The following is an 18,168-nucleotide window of genomic DNA, read 5'->3' on the forward strand; positions in this document are numbered from 1 at the left end:
GATCTTCAGCCACCAGAGCAGTAGCTCCTTGCAGGCATAACCCAGCACCAACTCAAGGGAGGCCAAGCCTCTCCAAGTCAACACAGATAATTTCCTCTTTCACTACCTCATTCCCTACTGGAAAAAATAAGGAAACAAAATTCCCTCGGGCAACCTGAAACCCTGTGACCACCCCCCCCACCTCAGCCAAGTGGGGGATGCAGCTTCACCTTCGTCCCCTCTACTTTCCTTGGGCTCACCTATGCTCAAGCCCAGAGGCCAGCCTTGGAGGTTATTTATAACTGTGTCAGAGGAGAAGGAGGCAGGAAATAGGAAATTATGAAGGAGGGGGTAAGAGGAGTGGCAGAGGCGAAGTGACCCTGCTGGCTGGGAATCCACTGCCTGCCTGGCCCATGGCGTCAGAGCCCCAGGACAGGGAATTCCTCCCCAGCCCACATTCCTCCCAGCCTCAGAGCCCTACCTGCTGCTCTCTTGCTAGCTCTGTCCCCCGACCTCAACCCCCAGGCCCAGGTGGAAGCCGTGTTGTCCACAGGCTTTTCCTCAGTCTGGCCACAGGCATGGGGGCTTTTTGACAGGAGTTAATGGGGCAGAAGCTGGGGCCCCAGCCCTGGGGATGGCTGAGCAAACACCCAGTCTTCTCCCTCTGCTGGCCCCACTTTGCTCTTTCCTTCCCTCTCCCAAGGAAACACCTTGAAAGCTGGGATCATTATGGTCAATGCCTAGGACCCAAGACCTTTTCAACAAGGGCATCAAGGCCCCTTCAAGGGGAGGTGATACACCTAGAATCGCACAGCCAGAGGGAGCAGGGCCAGGCCTGGGGCCCTATCCTTTGGAGGCCTTGGCCCCTTTTTCTACACCCCACACTGCCCTCAGAACCTTGGTAGCCAAGACCCTTTGGTACTAGTGTGAACATAGTGGATCCACTACATAGGCTAGGAGTATCTGTCCTTGCTTTGCCCAGAGCCACAAAACCAGGAGATAAAATCCCTAGTTGACCACCTCAAATCCTGTGTAGACTGAGGCAAAATAGCCAATCCATTCCTTCACCAAACTATTCCAAGCAGGCACTGAATTTGCAGAGGCACTCACTTTCAGACAATTTCACACCAAGTTAGGTTATTCTTTTTGCTATCGTTTTAACACACCATCACCAACTCAGTGATTCTCTAGATAAGTGTTCTGAGTTGGGTGGATGATTATAGCTGGCCTTCAGGGAAGTCTCTGAACCTCTAGAAATATGTAGCTTTAATATTTAATCAGGTAGCTTTAATCAGGATTTCCAAGAGGCTAACTGTAAAATGGTAAGATGCTCATCTAAGAGAAGTGTAGATCAGAGACGTGAGAGCTCAGACTAAGACTACTTGGGGACCAGGGATGGGGACACACAGGTAAGCCCCCTCTGCTGCTCATGACCTTTTTTCCATAGTACTTGTGCCCTGGACTTTCAGGTCATAAATACTTCATACGGCCACATCTCCTTCCATCAAGCCCCTAACAGTGTAAGCAAGATACAAGGGTTTACAAATCTGATGTGTGCCAAGAACTGGAACTGCCAGAATTTAAGATTATAAAACAAGTCAGGGGCAGAGGATGGAACCTTAGTCTGGCCAACGCCTGGCCGTGAGGATCACTCAGTCTCTTCCTCTTCCTCTTCCCGCCCCTATCCGGTGCCCACTCACACTGATGCAGCCATTTCTGCTTGGCAAAACCCCAGATAAGCCATATGCAACACAGATGGTACTGATGGCTGTCTCCTCCCCAACTCGGCAGTCACAGGGCAGGCAAGTGGGCAAAAGTGGTTTTCAGAATCCTCAGCTGGGCAGTGTCTCGCCAACAAGGTTTATATGTGTTTCTTAGGAAAAATTAGTTCCTGGATCAGATGTGTTTAAGTTAAATCGGTTACCATGCAGCAGGTCTCCTCAGAGCCTTTATTCTGCTGATGGCGGTTGCGCATCTCCAAGGGAGACTACAGTAAACAACTTTACCAAGTGTGTTGGCTTAAAGAACATTTCTTACAGCCGGTATTCAGAGGATCACACCCTGGAAAACACTGCTTTAGGCTCACCCACAGTACAAGGAAATCTTTCCTGCCCGTATCCTTACAGTTCACCTGATAAATTATAAGAGGTAGCAATGCTGAATTTTTGCCAGGAAGACAACCCCAATTTTTTGAGCCAAAAAAATGATGTAGCCTTCAGTAAGGTCCTAGGAACTCTGTGTTAGGGGATGGATCCAGGTCTGATGGCAAATTCAGAGGTTCCCATCTTAAGGCTTTGATGGACTGGAATCTTCAAAGTGCCCTAGGGAACAGTGAAGCCCTGATAATAGGACAAAAAGAAGTAATGCCCATCTTTCTGGCCTGGTGGTATAGCAGGCCCCAAGCCAGAAATAGGGGGAAACAAACTGAACCTGCCTTTCCCTGGTATTCTAAGTGCTTGCTGTTTTCCTTGCCAAAAATAAAGACACCGGCCTCAAGACCCTCAAGACTGCAAAAGTGGACAAGCAGAGGTAACAGAGGTCTCCAGCCTGCAGGAAGACGCAAATAACTTCAGTCTGAAGTCCTCTTGATACAGAGCTCAGAGTCTTACTGGCTAAGGGCTCTCCCAATGACCCATTTTCAGTATTTGTTTATTCCTATAGTTCATCTCATTTATTGAGCACTTACTAACTGGGATGGCCTGTGGTCCAGAATACCCATCAATTTCCAGGCAGTGAGGCTATTCTTAGTTTCCTGAGGTCTATTTAAAGAGTGTTAATCCTCTCAACCGCACCCTCTGCAATTAGGCACATACCACTTTCTAACCTGGTACATTGACCTCGCCCAACTGGGAAGGCAGAAAGGACAAGTGTTCTTCCCACCCTCCTCCACTGGGCCAGGAATTTGGCCTTCATGGGTTAGAGCAGCCTGGGAATCAGCCAAGCCAGAGGAGATGTGTCTGTTTTGCCTGCACCCTTTAATCAGCACTGGGGTCCAGAGTTTCCCTGGTCTGGTCCTTACTGGCAGCACAGTGAGGCAAAAAGTGCTAGAAATCAAAAGGGTCGTGATCCAGGCAGCACAATGGGATGGTAGAGAAAGACCATGGACCAGGGAGCAGACATACCAGCTCAAACACCACTGTGCCATTATATGGCGTGGTGACCTCGAACATGAATTGTGATTAAGAGCTCAGACTCTAGAGTCAGACAGGCTCCACCACATACTAGCCACATTTTAAGCAAGTTACTTAGCCTCTCTCAGCCTCAGTTTTCAGATCTGAGAAGTGGAATGGTGGTGATGATAATAATTCCTAATATGAAACTTATAGTAAATAGTAGAATTGATACAATATGTACGTAACATTCTCAAGACAGTTGTCAACCAGTGTTAGACCCAATATTTAATTCCTCTAAGCCCAGATCTCTTCATCTACAAAATAGAAATGACCACCTTCTCATTGGGTGGTTATGAGAGTTTAAGGAGGTAATTTGTGGGAATGTAAAAATGATTCATAAGTGTCAGATATTACCAAATAATACTATTATTCCATTTCCAGCTCTATCTCTTAGGCCAAACTACCCCGCCTTTCTGGATCTCAGTTTCCTCATTTGTCAAGTGAGAGCAGGACTCAGATGGCTCTACAGTCTCACAGCACAGGGACCTGCAGCCTGAAAGTCACTTGTAGCAGAGTCAATAGCCTCAGAGCCTTTACCAGCCCTAGTGCACTCCCAGTTTCCCCCCATCTCAGTGCATAGCTCATAAAACCACTAGAAGGAGGAAAAAAAAAAAGATGGCTTGCATTACAAATACTGTCTTGCCTTGTGCTGTCCTATTAATGTGTGGCCATTAACCACATGTGGCTGTTAAGCACTTGAAATGTGACTAGTCCAAGCTTAGGTATGCTACAAGTGTAAAATATATATTGGATTTCAAAAACTTAAGGAATGTAAACCTCATTAATAATTTTTAAATTGATGACATGTTGAAAAGATAATATTTTGAAATGACAGATTAAGAACGATATTGAGATGGATTTCACAGGTTCCCTCCCCCCTTTTATTACTGCTACAAGAAAATTTTAAATTACGTGCATAGCCCACGTTTGTGGCCTGCAGTGTTATTTCTCCTGGAAGGTCTTGGTCTTGCCTCACTCTTTCTCCTCTCTGCTTGTGGGTAGCCCAGTAAGAAACCCTTCTTCCAGGGATCCTGAAGGAATTTGAACTATTTGGGGTTAACTTTTTAAAACAAAATAAAACACAGATGTTAACTATCCAGGTGGGGCATTAAATTTTAAGAGCCTCCAGGAATCTCCTCTGGCTAAAGGGGCCCTGAATAAATAAAATCTGTCAAGCTGCCAAAGCACCCACGACGTATGCACCCAAAGTCTGACATGTGCACTCTGGTTTCCATGCCACCTCTTGGCTTCTCAGCTTGGAAAAGGATGGGCAATGGCTTTGGTCATATTTTCCAAGACGACTGCCATGGTTTAACCTGCTATCTGCTATCTTAGTAGCTCAGACCAGCTTTTTCTCATTGCTCTGGCTGTGCCCAACCAGGAAAACTGGTTTTCCTTTTTTCTCTCTCTCGACACACATGTAAGCTAAGTACACCACTGCCAGGAAAGGCTGGAAGGCTCTCTTTCTCGAATGCCCTCGTTCATTCGAGATAATTTATGCACGCCTACTAGGCATTGGGCAGAGTAGGATGTGACTCCCTGTACTCCAGCTGGCTCACCGTCTAGGGGAGCACCATGGCTGACGCTTATCAAGCCCTTGCTACATATCGGCTGTAGGCCAAGCTGGCAACTCCCATCATCTCTGTGAATTCTCCCATGACCCTGCAAAGTTAAAAGTACTACTATGGCATCCTCTATTTTACAGGTGAGGAAAAGGAGGCTGAGAGGATTGACTTGTCTAGGATCGTAGAGCTAGCCTAGCAATTACTGGAGCCAAGGTTTGAACCAGGCAGTATAACTTTAGGACCTGTGCTCTTAACCACCTCAGAAAGTGTGGAAAGTAAGATACAGAACATGGGTGCACCTGGGACACAGAGGACAGGTGCACTATTTTGCCTGAGAAAGCAGTTGGTCCTATTTACTCAGAGATGCTGCAACCCAAAGGAAATTCAAGAGATTATCTCAACTCAAGGTCACAAAGCTGATGAGCCATAGGGCTGAAGCTGGCCCAAGGACATGTTTCATTTGGCTCACACATGTATAGGTGTGTGTTTCTTTTTAACTGAACCATAATTTTTTTAAAAAATCAGATTTCATGTTAAAATCTTGGGTTTCGAGCTTATCCTAAGAGGCTGGAGATTTGGCAGTACTGGACTTACATTCTGATAGATTGGAGCTGGAGAACAGCCATCCCCTTCAGAAGGGACATGAACTATTCCATTTGCCATAGTCACCACCATTCCGTACTGCTTCCCTACTCCAAAGCCAAAGATAAGTCATTAGTTCATCATATTTGCCCACTGTTTTGTTGTTTGTCTTATAATAAAGAAATGATTGTTAGTACCCATTCAAAGTGGGAAAACAGGAGACTAGAGAAACACATATATGCTTTTTTGTACAGCTGAGTAATAAATCAACATATTTAATATGCAACCATCCAGCTTCCAGCGACTAGCTTCGGTGGGCATTTGGATTTGTCATCCGACCTAGGTGAGAGGTGAGGAAACCCAGTCCAGTCAAGAAAGAACTGGAACCTACACCTACACCTGCCTACCTCCTGTGCAGTCTTTTCCCACTGCACCCATTTTGCTTGGAACTGTGTCCCAGAGAACAGCCTGGATGTCCGGGCTCTCTCACATCTCTCAGTCCTTCGTGAGATCTTCGGATGTCTCTGTTCTATTGTTGGAGAGAGGAGTGGACTGGGATTGCCCAGTAGGGCACATGTTTGATCTGAGTCTTCTAAACCCTCTCCTCATCCATTTAAGCAAAGGTTCCATCAGATGACACATGTCTTAATCACAGGTTTTTATCCAAGCCAATCATGCATGAAGGGAGTTTTGTTCAGGTGTGGATGTTTGAGCCAAGCCATTAACCAAATTTTCTGGAGGACGGGGCTGCTCAGAGACACCATGGTTCAGAAAGGCCTTGTTCCCATCAGCAATGACTCTCAATTCCACCTCTTCTCTCTCAGCTTCAGTAGTGGTGTTAACAGTGTTCAAAAGAATTTTTACCAAGCCTTCCCACAATCAATGACAGAGACTGAAGTGACCTTGATTTTTAATTCTAGCCACCTACCGGGTTGGCAAGCTTGCTATCTGTTTGGCACACCAGCTCTGCTCCAACAGGAAGCCTGGTGGTCAAATATGTCATCTGACAAAGTATGTCAGTTCATTAGTGGTTTTGTTTAGTCAAAGCCCTCATCCACTTTTACAACCACAGAGATTCTGGCTCTTGCCTTAATAGACCATATTTCTAAAGAAGTTACCTCCTAAAAGGTGTTGTTGATGTATTTATGTGCTCAATTATGCTGCTAGATTAAAGAGCCCCTTCCAAAGGAGCTTCGAGCCAGAAATACTGGACACGTAGTAGGCATTCAGCAAACTATCAGTTACCATCAATGTGTGTGGAGGGAAAGGTGTATATATGCCACAAAGAGCCAGTCCTGCTATTTCACAGATAAAACTCTAAAATCCAGGGAGTTTGACATCACTAAGGTGATTCTAGAATTAGGAGATGACCTACTACTAGATGCCAGGTATCATAACTCCAGGCTAGTGCTTACTCCTAGACAAGTGAACATCCCCCAACCCTGGGGTAGATAAGGACAGGGCTACGGACTTGACACCCAAGTTCAGTATCGCCATTTCCCAGGTCCTGCCCTTGGCTAACCCAGCATCTATCACCTGTGACTACCAGAGGCAAATGTGCTAGAGCAGTCTGATGAGGGACAGGAGGCATCTAGCCCTTGAAAAGACTTGAAAGACTTGAAAGACATTGGTTCCAATCCCGAGCTCCTGAACCACACCAGTCCTCACTGCCCACACCTGTTCAAGGGGAGCAATGACCCCTCACTGTCCTGCTTTCCTCAGTGGGAGGTTGTCATCATCAAATATGATCAGGTAGACTTAAGACTCTAAACTGCGGAGAATCATGAAAATATAGAGGGGAACTTTGTTGTTCTGTCCTGTGGGAGGCGGTGTGACAAAGTGAAAGAACATTAGACTTCGGTGGGAGAGGGGGGTGTCAAACCATGACTTTGAAACACAGCTCTCTGTATGTGACCCTGGAAAACATCCCATCTCCCCTTAGAGTCCCACTTTCCTCACCAAACATAGAGTGAGAATACTTGCTCTGCCATATAATATAACACTACTGCTAAAAGCTAACATCTGTTGAGCTTTTGGTGTGTGGCAGATTCTGTACAAAACATTTTCCCCAAATGTTTTCACTTAGTCACCAACCCAATGTGGTATGTGCTGTTATTCCCCCTATTTTGCAGATGAGGAAACTGAAGCCAGAGTACTAACCCATGCTCTGTGATGCAGAGCTCACAGAGCTATTATGTTTCCAAATCTCAAAGTCTCTGTCTATTCATGATGATTAAGTCTAGATCAAAACGAGATCCATCCTAATCCATGAACCGCAAGCACCTTAGCCAAGGTGAGCCCTCATGTCAGAAAACCACATCCTCAGGATGTTTGACCCAGGTTGTAAGGCTCTCCTTCCCCATACCCTAACCTGGGGTTGCAGGAGCCCTGAGATTTAGGGATGAACAGTCCTCCTCTGCAAGCAACAGGGCTCTCCAGTGCCCAGTGCCCTCATTCTGAGAAGGGTCAAAGATGGCAGAGGGGATGATCGCCTGGCAATGTTTAATGTTTCTGGTTCTGGAATGGCTCTCATCTGCTCAGATTTCCCCTCTCCCTGCCCTCCCCACACCTTGTCACCCAAGGACTCTATTTTTCCACCTGATGAACTTTACCTTGGATTCTCTGAAGCCAAATCTTTCAGCTTTCCTTCCTTTCTCCATCCTCCACAAAGAGCAGGTGGCCACAGGCCTGGGACCATGAATGACACCATTAGGTGATAGGCTTTATGTGAACATAAATCAGAACTGGGTGTTGGGCAGCATGGACTGTCACTTCTGTGGTGGCCAAACCATCCCAGTCTTGTAGATGGCTTCTGATGAATCACGAAAAGTTCTCCTGGCCCCCTCCTCTCCTCTAGACACTAGTTTGTTAGCAACCTAGCCCAAAGCCCTCTTAGTCCCACTATGGCTGGGATAGACACCTTGTCACCTCCTGTCAAATGCTATTTAGTGAGTCCCTTTAGCTAGAGTTGGTACTCATCTGCTCCAGCCATCAGAGATTCATATAGGAAAACAAACACCTGAGCCCATGTCACCTCCTCTGAAAGGGCAGGCAACTCAACTAGGACATGTCAGTTACCCATCGCCTCCTCCAGCCCTATTCTCAGCACTGGGGGCAACATGGAAATGGCAAGGGTGGGAGATGGGTGGACATGTCCACAGGTGGAGAGATGGCAAACTGGTGTGAAAGTGAAGAACCATTCCCAGAGGAGGCAGAACAGCAATCTACAAGAGGTCCGTGAGTTCTTTTCAGCACTTTAGTGAGCCAGCCAAAATCATACACTGCCATTATCCAATAATCCATGAGAATGCTTCTCAGGCTTAAGAAAGCATCAAGGTTCTTTGCTTTGGGCTGAAGTTAATTGTATTAGCTGATTATACCAGAATAATGACTGGCTAGTGTCAGAAGTGATAGATATAGTTTAACTGGGTTGTTTTTTGGGGATTTTTTGGCTTATGAAGGTTCCCAAGATAGGGGTCGAATCTGAGCTGTAGCCACTGCTCTACGCCACAGCCACAGCAACACCAGCCACAGCAATGCCATGTCTGCGACCTACACCACAGCTCATGGCAATGCCACATCCTTAACCCACTGATCGAGGCCAGGGATCAAACCTGCGTCCTCATGGATACTAGTCAGATTCGTTTCCACTGAGCCACAATGGGATCTCCTTAACTGGGTTTTGTAATGGAAAAATAACACCTGAGACATGAAGTTGTGATGGATAATTTTTTCCAAAGATGAAATCCACTGGAGGAAAATTATTAAAAATAATCTGTGGTATTGAAGGCTTGGAACCACTGAATGGAAAGAGTGGTGGTTAAGAATTAGAAATAGGGTGTGAGGCTTGGTTTTGTTAAGACTATTGTAATTAAACTGGGGACAGCAGGGGAAGCAGGGGCTGGAGAGGCTGGCTATGGAAGATAATCAAAGAGAAGCATACTGAGGACACAGTAGAGAGTCAAAAAACCAATATGGGGTTGTGAAAGGGTAGCACCTTCTCAAATTTAAAGAGTCCTAGCCCTTGGTCCATACTGATACAAGACACGGGTTTTGGAGGTAGACTAAGCAAGCATAGGTTCCAGTTCATCTGCTTCTTAGTGGTGTGGTCTTGGGTGGGTGATTTCACCTCTCTGGCCTCAGATCCCTCACTAGGCAGCTGGGATGGGCAGTCTCTACCTCTACCATAATAGGGTAATTGACATGCAAAAAAAAAGGAGTTTGGTGTAGTGCCTGGAGCATAGCAAGTGCACTTCATTGAAAGGCAGTTATCATTTTTGATGATCCCCTTCTGTGGAGCATTTAGAAATCTTTAAATTTCTTTCTTTGGGAGGGTGGTAGAGTATTATGCTCTGAAGGTGGGGCTGGGCTTATCGAGTAATGCATAGGGCATAGCAGGTGCCTCCCTTCTTAGAGGGGCGAGATGTGTCCCTCTGGGTGGTCCAAAGCCCTTAGGTCAGCCCAAGAATGACTCCCTCTGGGAATTTTCCAAGCAACTTTGGAGACTTGATTTTTCCTAAAGATGATTTTTTCAACATGTGTACAATTGGGGCACGATGTGACTATTCTGCTTCAGTGCCAGAGAGCGAGCAGGAAACTGGGATCAAGTGATACCTGGCAAATAAGAAGTTAATGAGGGGTATTCAAAACCAAGGGGCCTTGGCCAAGACCCAGAGAAAGAATAGGAACTTCACTGGAAGGGCCAGTGAAGAGAGGTAGATGACAAGGGGGGTAGGGCCCAGACTGGCCATTGAGAGAGCCACTTCATGACACTTTATCCCAAGAGTCCACTGAAAGGGTCTCATCAGGACAGTGAAATTCTCTCTTAAACCAGCCCTTCTAGCACCCATCAAGATGAGACTCTAGCGTCTTTCTTGGCCAGAACCAACCTCGCCCCCTCTAGGCTGTCCTTCTCCATCCCATGGCCATCCCACCACTCTCATCTAAGCACCATCCAAATTCAAAGACAAGGGGAGAAGGGGGACAAAGGGATGCATCCCCTTGCTGCCACCTTGAGCCTGACCAGGCCCAGTCAACTAGGGGATATCTTTGAGTCAGCAAACAAGCCCCTGGGCATGTACACATCTTTAAAACACAAACCTGGGTTCATGTCAAACCCCGAAATCAAGCAACTTAGTGCCATGAAAGGCCCATGGCTTATTATTAAAGCAAAAAAGTAAAACCATCTGCAACCAAATTAATCCCAAACAGCAACAAGACAAGGGCCATGGCTTTCCTGGAATGTAAGCCCCATTCTCCCTACAAAATGCTCCCATCAGCTTGGTCTAAGTGGCCTTCATATTGCTCCCTTTCAAAGAAACAAAGGGATAAGCAAAAAGGGTAAAAAAAAAAAACCTCACAAAGTCAATAAAAGTCATAAATTGTTTTCCCATTTGAAAGAAGCATGAAAGGATCTCCAGCACAGGGCTGTTAATAGCTGTAATAGTTCCTCCATCTCTGCATGTTGCTTATCTGAAAAGAACTGTGTGAACACAGCCACTCTGGAAGGCACATTGTCAGGAACTGTTAAAATGTAAAATGCATGTACTTTATGTCAATTCCAAATTGCGTATTTGCCATAGAGAAGTGTTTGTGCATATGAACAAGAGGATTGTACAATGACTATTTGCAGTGCTCTTTGTAAAGATGAAAAGCTGTTAGAAACCTAGATATGTAATCGGTAGCAGGATGACTAAATAAATATATACCTATACCTATAGGGCTATTATATTGTTATAGTACTACAGAGTAAATAGCAATACATGGTATATAATATGATATATAACATAATGTAATGTGATATGTAATATAGTAGTTGATTATATTTTAGAGCCAGGCTGCAAGGGTTTAAATACAGGTTCTGCTACAACCTTGAATAAGTTACCTGATTTTTCTGCACCTCAGTTGCCTCTGTAAAACGGAGACAACAGTAGCTTACCTGCCTCATGGGACTTTTGAGATAATTAAATGAGTTAATGCGTGTTAATTATTTAGAATGGTGCCTGGCACATAGTAATCACATAATTAGTTTTTAAAATGTATAACCCTATGGAATGCTACACATTAAAAAAAAATGAAGCCGATCTATATGTACATTAACTGAGAACAATCTCTAACACATTGTTCATTGAAAAAAATAGAATGCTGTATGCGGTATTCTACTCTCAATGGTGCTCTACCACTCATGTTTCCAAGGGAAAACCACTGTGAGTTGTCTGTGGGTACCTGTGTATGTAAAGAATACCTATGTATCGTGTCCTTTACATACATAAGGAGCAGAAGAAAACATCTGGAGAGAAAAGGGAAGAAAGGATCTGGGGAAGGGACTAGAATTAGAGGAAGGACTCAACAAGGATTTTACCCTTATCTGACTTAGATGGATAGATAGATAGACAGACAGACAGACAGACAGACAGACAGGGATGGATGATGGATGGATGGATGGATGGACACAGAGGTACACACAGACACATACACACATGAACATAGAATGAATATATACTATCCTTGTAATATTTTAAATGCAGATAAAAATTAAAGGGCCAAGGAGATACAGATTATTATTCCCCTTCTATAAATGAGGAAACTAATGCTTAAAAATGGCCAATAACAGGCTTCAGTGCACACAGTCAACAAGCCCCAGAGGAAGGATTTAAACCCAGTTCTGCCCGCCCCATGGCCTTTCCATCACCCGACACTGCCTCTCCAGGCCACCCAGGAGTTGACCATGACAAAAGCTAGAAGAAGGGGCCTCCTTGTCCATACCGCCTGGAATGGTAAAAACTAAATGCAATGGAGAATTGTGTTGTTGTTTTTGTTTTTAATTAATGAACCTGTTGGAATGTGCCATTCAGCAGTGGAGCTGAATGGTTCCTGCTGTTCCTGCAAAACAAACAAAAGTCCCTCCACCCAGGCCACTTCTGTGGCCACTTTTCTAGCCTTATCTATCCAGGGATTGTGAAAGGGACACAGAACTGTGGGAGGGGCACCTTCCCTAGCCAGCCCAGGACCCCATCTCCGGATTCTCTCTGGTTTTCCTCCCACCATACTGGCTGTCTATATAGACTGGGCACCTTGTCCTGGGAGACCCCTACTCATCCTCACTCAGAAGGGGAAGAGGATTGAGGGCTAAGATCTCTTGTCCCTGTCAGCTTTACTCTTCCCTGGGTCTCAGTGAGATAAACAGAGTCTTTTTTTTTTTTTTTAACTTGGACTTGGTGGCTTTGAGAGTCTCTTCCAGTTCTAATAGCCAAAGAACATTAAAAACATCCCTTTATTTTTCTCTATTTATACCCTAAGACGATGATAATAATAGTAATTAGTTCTCACTCCCATAATATGATGTTTAATTAAAACCTCTGGCCAGTTTGGCTGTCTTCATATTTTGTAATGAAAACTCCCCAAGTCGATAAGTAGGGCGTTCTTCAGATATTAACTGTCCTTTGCATCCTGGTCTTAGGAAGAGTTGCCGGCCCTAGAAGATCAAGGCCAAGTGAAAACTGAAAAGTTTTGAAAGTCTGGCATAACTAAGAATGGGTGTAGTCTTACCATAGAGTAGCTGGGTGACCCTGAGCAAGCATGATCTCTCTGACTCAGTGTTTTCCATCTGAAAAAAAATCAGGGTAATACCTACTCTTAAGGATGCTGGGTGGACAAAGGACATGGGGTCTGCAAAGTGCCTGCACCCAGTGGGAGTCTGAGAGATGTCCCTTCTTTCTTCCTGCGCAGAGCAGCTCTCCTCTTTCCAGTTACTGAGATGTCTGTCGACAGCCTGGGTTCACTTCCCAAGTGACTGGCTCCTCTCTGAAGTCTGATCCTTTTCATTTTCCTTAAGTCCAGTGTACAGTATAATTGTGTTTGTGAGTGAGAGGGAACAGACCGGGCTTTTTTGAAAATGGCTTCTTTGCTAAAACCACAACCTCAGATCTGATACTGAAAGAATCTGCTGGCACTGGTCCCTGTCAAAACAATTTGGAGACATCCAGAGCCCATCCTCCAGGGCTGGCAGCCGGCCCCCAAGCTGAGCCTCACTCTCAAATTCTCAACAGGCTGGGCGGGCGGGCCTCACAGCCCTATTCTTCTTCTCTGCAAAGGAGGGTTTAGCATTCTGAAGCAAAATTCTCTCTCTCTACTGCCCCTGCCCCCCTGCAGAATCCCCCCACACACATACACACAAGCATGCATGCACACACGCACGTGTGCACACATACCCCAATTTTCAGAAGACTCTTGGCACTGTCCACCCCTTCCTGAGCTGGATAGAGCTGTGAAGCAGAAAGCAGGCCAAGGCTGCCTTCTTCATTCCTAGTCTCCTCCCTTCCCTCCTCCAGAGTCAAGGTTTTGTCAAGAGTTTCAGGGGCAATGACTGGTGGGGAGGGGGCCACAGACATCGTGGCTGCTGCCAAGTTCTTTTCTTTCCCCCACAGTATGTTTTATAAGCTGGCATGTAGTTTATTCTTTTCCTAAACACTTCGTTAGGGTGCAGGGCCTGGAGTTGCCATAGAAACACCTTTTAACTCCTCCTCACCCAGAAGGCAATGCCAATCCCCAGGGCTTTGAGGGAGAAAGGTAAAAAGAGACACCTGTGGATGAGGAGAAACGAAAGGGAAGACCATGGGCGGGTTCCTTAGAGAGGACCCTCGCCTGGCAACATGGCACCCAGCCACGAAGAGAAAACAGCCAGGAAGGTTCTGGAAGAAGAAGCTGGTGTGCTGGTGCTTGCATCTTCCATGAGCTACAGCATTGACTGGCAGGGTTTAAGGGTCAAGGGGAACGAGAACATCAACACATTTCTCCAGGGAGCGGACAGGCAGAGTGTCAGCCCAGACTGGGAGCCACCTACTGGACGCCAGCAGGGTACTGTAAGGCAGCGGAGGTCAACAAGCAGGCGGCCCACACCCACACCTCCCATTTTTAAAAGCATTATCTCATCCCTGCCACAAGTGCAGTGCACCACCAAACCCAGGCAGAGCCGTCTTGGATCGGTGCCAGCGGTATCGAAGATTTTGTTTGTTTCTTTTTTATTTTTGCTACCACAATGTTCTGGTGTTTGGGTACTTCCTAGTAACTTTGCTTTCCTCTGGACAGTCTATTGAGGAGGGGGATGTGGGTGCACGTCTTGAAAAAATCCAGAGAAATTATGAGGAACTTTCTGTGTCAGCCCAGACACACAGCAGGAAACCCAAGCAGTGAACAGGATCAAGAGTACCCCCCTTGGAAGTGGTCTCCTTGCTCCTGTTTCCACTGCTCACTGGTGAACTTCCAGGGTGAAAACGCAAAGCCAAGGGCAGAGGGAAGACTTGAGGTCTCCCTCTTCCCACACACAAAAAACATCCAAGTGAACACACCCAAAACATTGTCAGGCAGAGGAGGACACTCTGACGCCACCTGACTCCTGGCCCCTAGTATATGCTCTTGACTGAGCAGGATTGGAACGCACTGCCACCAGCAGCAGCCACTCCCAGCACTGCTCTGGTGGGAATGACACCCATGGGGTGAGGAGAGAAAGGTCATGTAATATTTGGGTGGGGGCTCCAGGCCTCAGGGAGCCTAAAAGTATCCTTCCAAGCGATCCACAAACCCAGGGGCCAGCCACATTCCCCCAGGAGAGAGAAAGGTGTACCTCACGGGCCCCAGGAAACCACTAACACAGGTGACCCCAGGTTACACAAATACCTCTGCCTGCCAGCTGGACTGACATAGTCCCCAGAGCTACCTCCCCTACTTCCCCTGGGCTCACCAGGCCCACCAGAAGCACCCCTCCCAACCTCAGCCGCTCCCCTGCCGGGTTCCTGCCTCCTCCCCCTCCTCCCCTGCAGCACACTTGTGGAGGCCCTCACCCAGGACCCAGTGGAAAATTTCCTTCCCCCTTTATGACTGCTTAAAACACACATGCTCCATTCTTCACCTCTGAATCGACACGGGCAGAGGGTGGCGAGACTGTCCCACCCCACCCCCAGCACACACACACACACACACACACACACACACACACAGCAGGGGCCACTGGACTTGTATGCTTTATGAACTGGAAAGGAGAGGAGAGATGTTTTCCAGCTGCTACTCCATCTCTGACCATCCAAACACAAGTGTCCTGAAAACTCCCAAACAAGTTCTCCCAGGACACTCTCAAGGCCCTTGATAAAAACTGGTTCTACTTCTTACCGAGTCTCTAATCAAGATGCTAAGTCTGATTTGAAAGAGTCACCATGATGTGACCCCTGGCATCTTTGTTCTCTTGGTGACAAATCCGTTTTCCATTGCTGTGTCCCCCTCCCCACACACATTCAAGGAAAAAAAAAATAACCTTCCTGTGAATTCTCACAGCTATATGATAAGTGATCCCTCACACACGCCACCTTCTGCTTGCTATCAACACTCTCAAACACAGTTTCTCTGGGGAGGGTCAACCCCAAGGCTTTCTTCTCATTTTTCTCCTTAAATCTACCCAAACTGGTCAGGCCAAGAAGCTCAGTTAGCACTTGCCTAGGGAGTGTGAGGCTCGGTTGGGTCTCATTGAAAAGAATTAAATTCATGGGTGCAGGAGATGAGGCAAACTCAGAAAACTTCAAGTTTCTCCTGCAACTTTCCCTGTACAAGTCTGGCGACTTTTCTTTTTTCTTTTTTCTTTTTCTTTTCTTTTTTTTTCTTTTTTTTTTTTTTTTCTTTTTTTAAAGATTCACCGTCGCAGCGTTTTAGTTGGCATTCCAAGTTTTAGAAACACTCTCCCCACCTTGCTCCCCCAGCCCATCCTCCCAAGAGAAAAAGGAAATTTTCCAGATGTCAAAAGGACTATTAGGGACCTCACGCCCTAAAAGAGCATAGTTACAAGGGGTTCACTCTGGTCCAGTGGATTTCTCTGCAGGGCATCTCCCCCCTCGGTCAAGCCAGAGCCCCCGCCGCAGGAACCTGAGTATCTCCAACCCGCCCGAGCCTAGGCAGAGAAAAGGAGAGGGGTTCGCCATGCCACCCAGAGCAACACCCAAGTCTGGCTGCAGCGCGCGAGCGAGAACCGCGGGGGCTCCTGCGGGGACACCCGGAGCGCTTACCGATGTCAGAGTTGCAGAAGGCGTCCTGGGGGTGACTGGGCGAGCATGTGCACGCCTCGGCGCCCCAGTCCCCCAGACTCCAGCTGCCCAGGAGCACGACAAGCCCGAGCCAGGGAGTCATTGCCGCTGCCGCTGCCGGGCTGCTTTCGCCTCTCCAAAGTTGCGGTACACGCCGCTGGCGGGGTCGCTGCAGCCTGAGCTCGCCCGCCCGGCCGTGTGGAGCAACTTTGGCTTCGGGTACGCCGCCCTCCGAGTGCCCAGCGGGACGGGCTGGGGTGAGGCGAGGTTGCCTCGGCGCTGGCACACGATTCGGCGAGTGGGCAGTCACTCTGGGCGAAGAAGCGGGAGCTGTAGCAAGAGCTGGAGAAGCCCGAGGAGCAGGAGGAGAAGAAGCTGTCCCAGCGCCCGCCTGCTGCCCGCTCTGCGCCGCAGCCCGGCGGCCGGGTGATATAGAGCGCGTCCCCCCGGCACGCCCCTCTCCGGAGCGCGGGGCCCGCCCCCTCCGACCAATGGCAGAGGCGCATTACCTCATCGGCCCTCCAAAAAGGGGGCGGGGCTGGGGGCTCGGGGCGACGGGGCGGGGCCGCCCCCGGACAGTTCAGATCCTTATAGGGAATAATGCTGCTATGGGCACGCGAGTGGGTGGGCTGGACGTGCCTCTGATACGCGCTTGCAGAGAGGCCGTCAGAGCGGCGCCCCCGTCCGCTTCTTGCCTGCACCCTCGCCTCTTGCCCACCCTGCCCTCTGGGAGCCTCTGACCCAAACCAGAATCAACTGCCATCCACTCCAGCACCAACCCCTCTGGCAGGTTAGAGGTGGCCCTGGCCCTGGAGATTTTGTGGCTGGTGGAAAGGATAGCTGATGGCTCTCTACCTTCTCTGGAGAGTGCAGACTCTGGGGAAAGAACTAGGTTGATGACCTATCACCACACACCCCCGCTACACCCCTTACCTCCATCCCTGACTTTCCTGCATGGAAGGGAGCCATCTGCTTTTTGGAGCTAACAGTAATAAAAGATTGTTTCCTGGGTTCAGACAGAGTAAATTGTGAAGTCATTCAACAAACATTGTTCTGGATGCTGGCATGAGCAAAAGAAACTACTCCTATGGAACTGCAGGCTATATACATCAGTAAATACATAGGGTGATTTTCTAAGGTGCCATGAAGAAAATAAAACAGAATAATGAGCTAGAAAGGACTAGGAAGGGCGCTGCTGTCTATGGGATAATAAGAAGAAGTCTGGCTGAGGAGGTGACATCCTGGCTGAGATGAGAATGAAAGCCTCAGCCATGTGGCAGTCTTGGTGGAGAGAACATCAAGTGCAAAAGCCCTGAGCTTATTTAAAAAAAAAAAAAAAAAAAAAAAAAAAAACAGTTAAATAGAAAGGGCAGGAGAAAGGAGTAACCCCATCTAGGGCAGACAGGTTTCCATCCTTTAGCAAAGAATTTGGGGTGAACTGACCCCAAACTGGGATAAAAGTAGATCATGGAGAACTATTAGCTGTAATGGATAACTGCTAATAACTAATACTATGACCGTTTTTATTATTCGGTAACACATTGATCCCGCCTTATATTTTTCACACCTCACCTCATTACATCTCACAATAATCCTTTTAGATAGGAAAAGCACAAAGTATTATTCACACTTTCCAGATGAGGAAACTGGCACAGTAAAGTGACGTGACTTGGCAACCATCCAGGAACTCGATTCACCGCTGCCACCTTAAGAGGGGCATTTATTTTCTTGGACCTTAGCAGCAGTTAGCTCTAACTACCCAAATGCCCCTTTGCATCTGGAGTTTTCTTTCTACTCTGTCTC

At 47.3% G+C, this 18,168-nt stretch overlaps 2 protein-coding genes across 12 annotated transcripts in view; one reads left to right on the forward strand and one right to left on the reverse strand.

The window, feature by feature from the left end:
• Nucleotides 1-16,770, reverse strand: part of TIMP3 (TIMP metallopeptidase inhibitor 3) — a 56,931-nt gene extending 40,161 nt beyond the window's left edge. Inside the window, exon 1 of the mRNA XM_003126073.7 lies at nt 16,348-16,770. Within this exon, the coding sequence (XP_003126121.3) occupies nt 16,348-16,468 (121 nt within the window). The 5' untranslated portion in view covers nt 16,469-16,770. The remainder of the gene's footprint in view (nt 1-16,347) is intronic.
• SYN3 (synapsin III) overlaps nt 1-18,168 on the forward strand; it is a 483,026-nt gene that overhangs the window by 207,534 nt on the left and 257,324 nt on the right. The window lies entirely within an intron of this gene.

Source organism: Sus scrofa, chromosome 5, assembly GCF_054392235.1.
Source record: "Sus scrofa isolate SSC_HxYL_T2T_F1_AM1 chromosome 5, Sscrofa_HxYL_maternal_Yorkshire_Landrace_v2.0, whole genome shotgun sequence".
NCBI lineage: Eukaryota > Metazoa > Chordata > Mammalia > Artiodactyla > Suidae > Sus > Sus scrofa.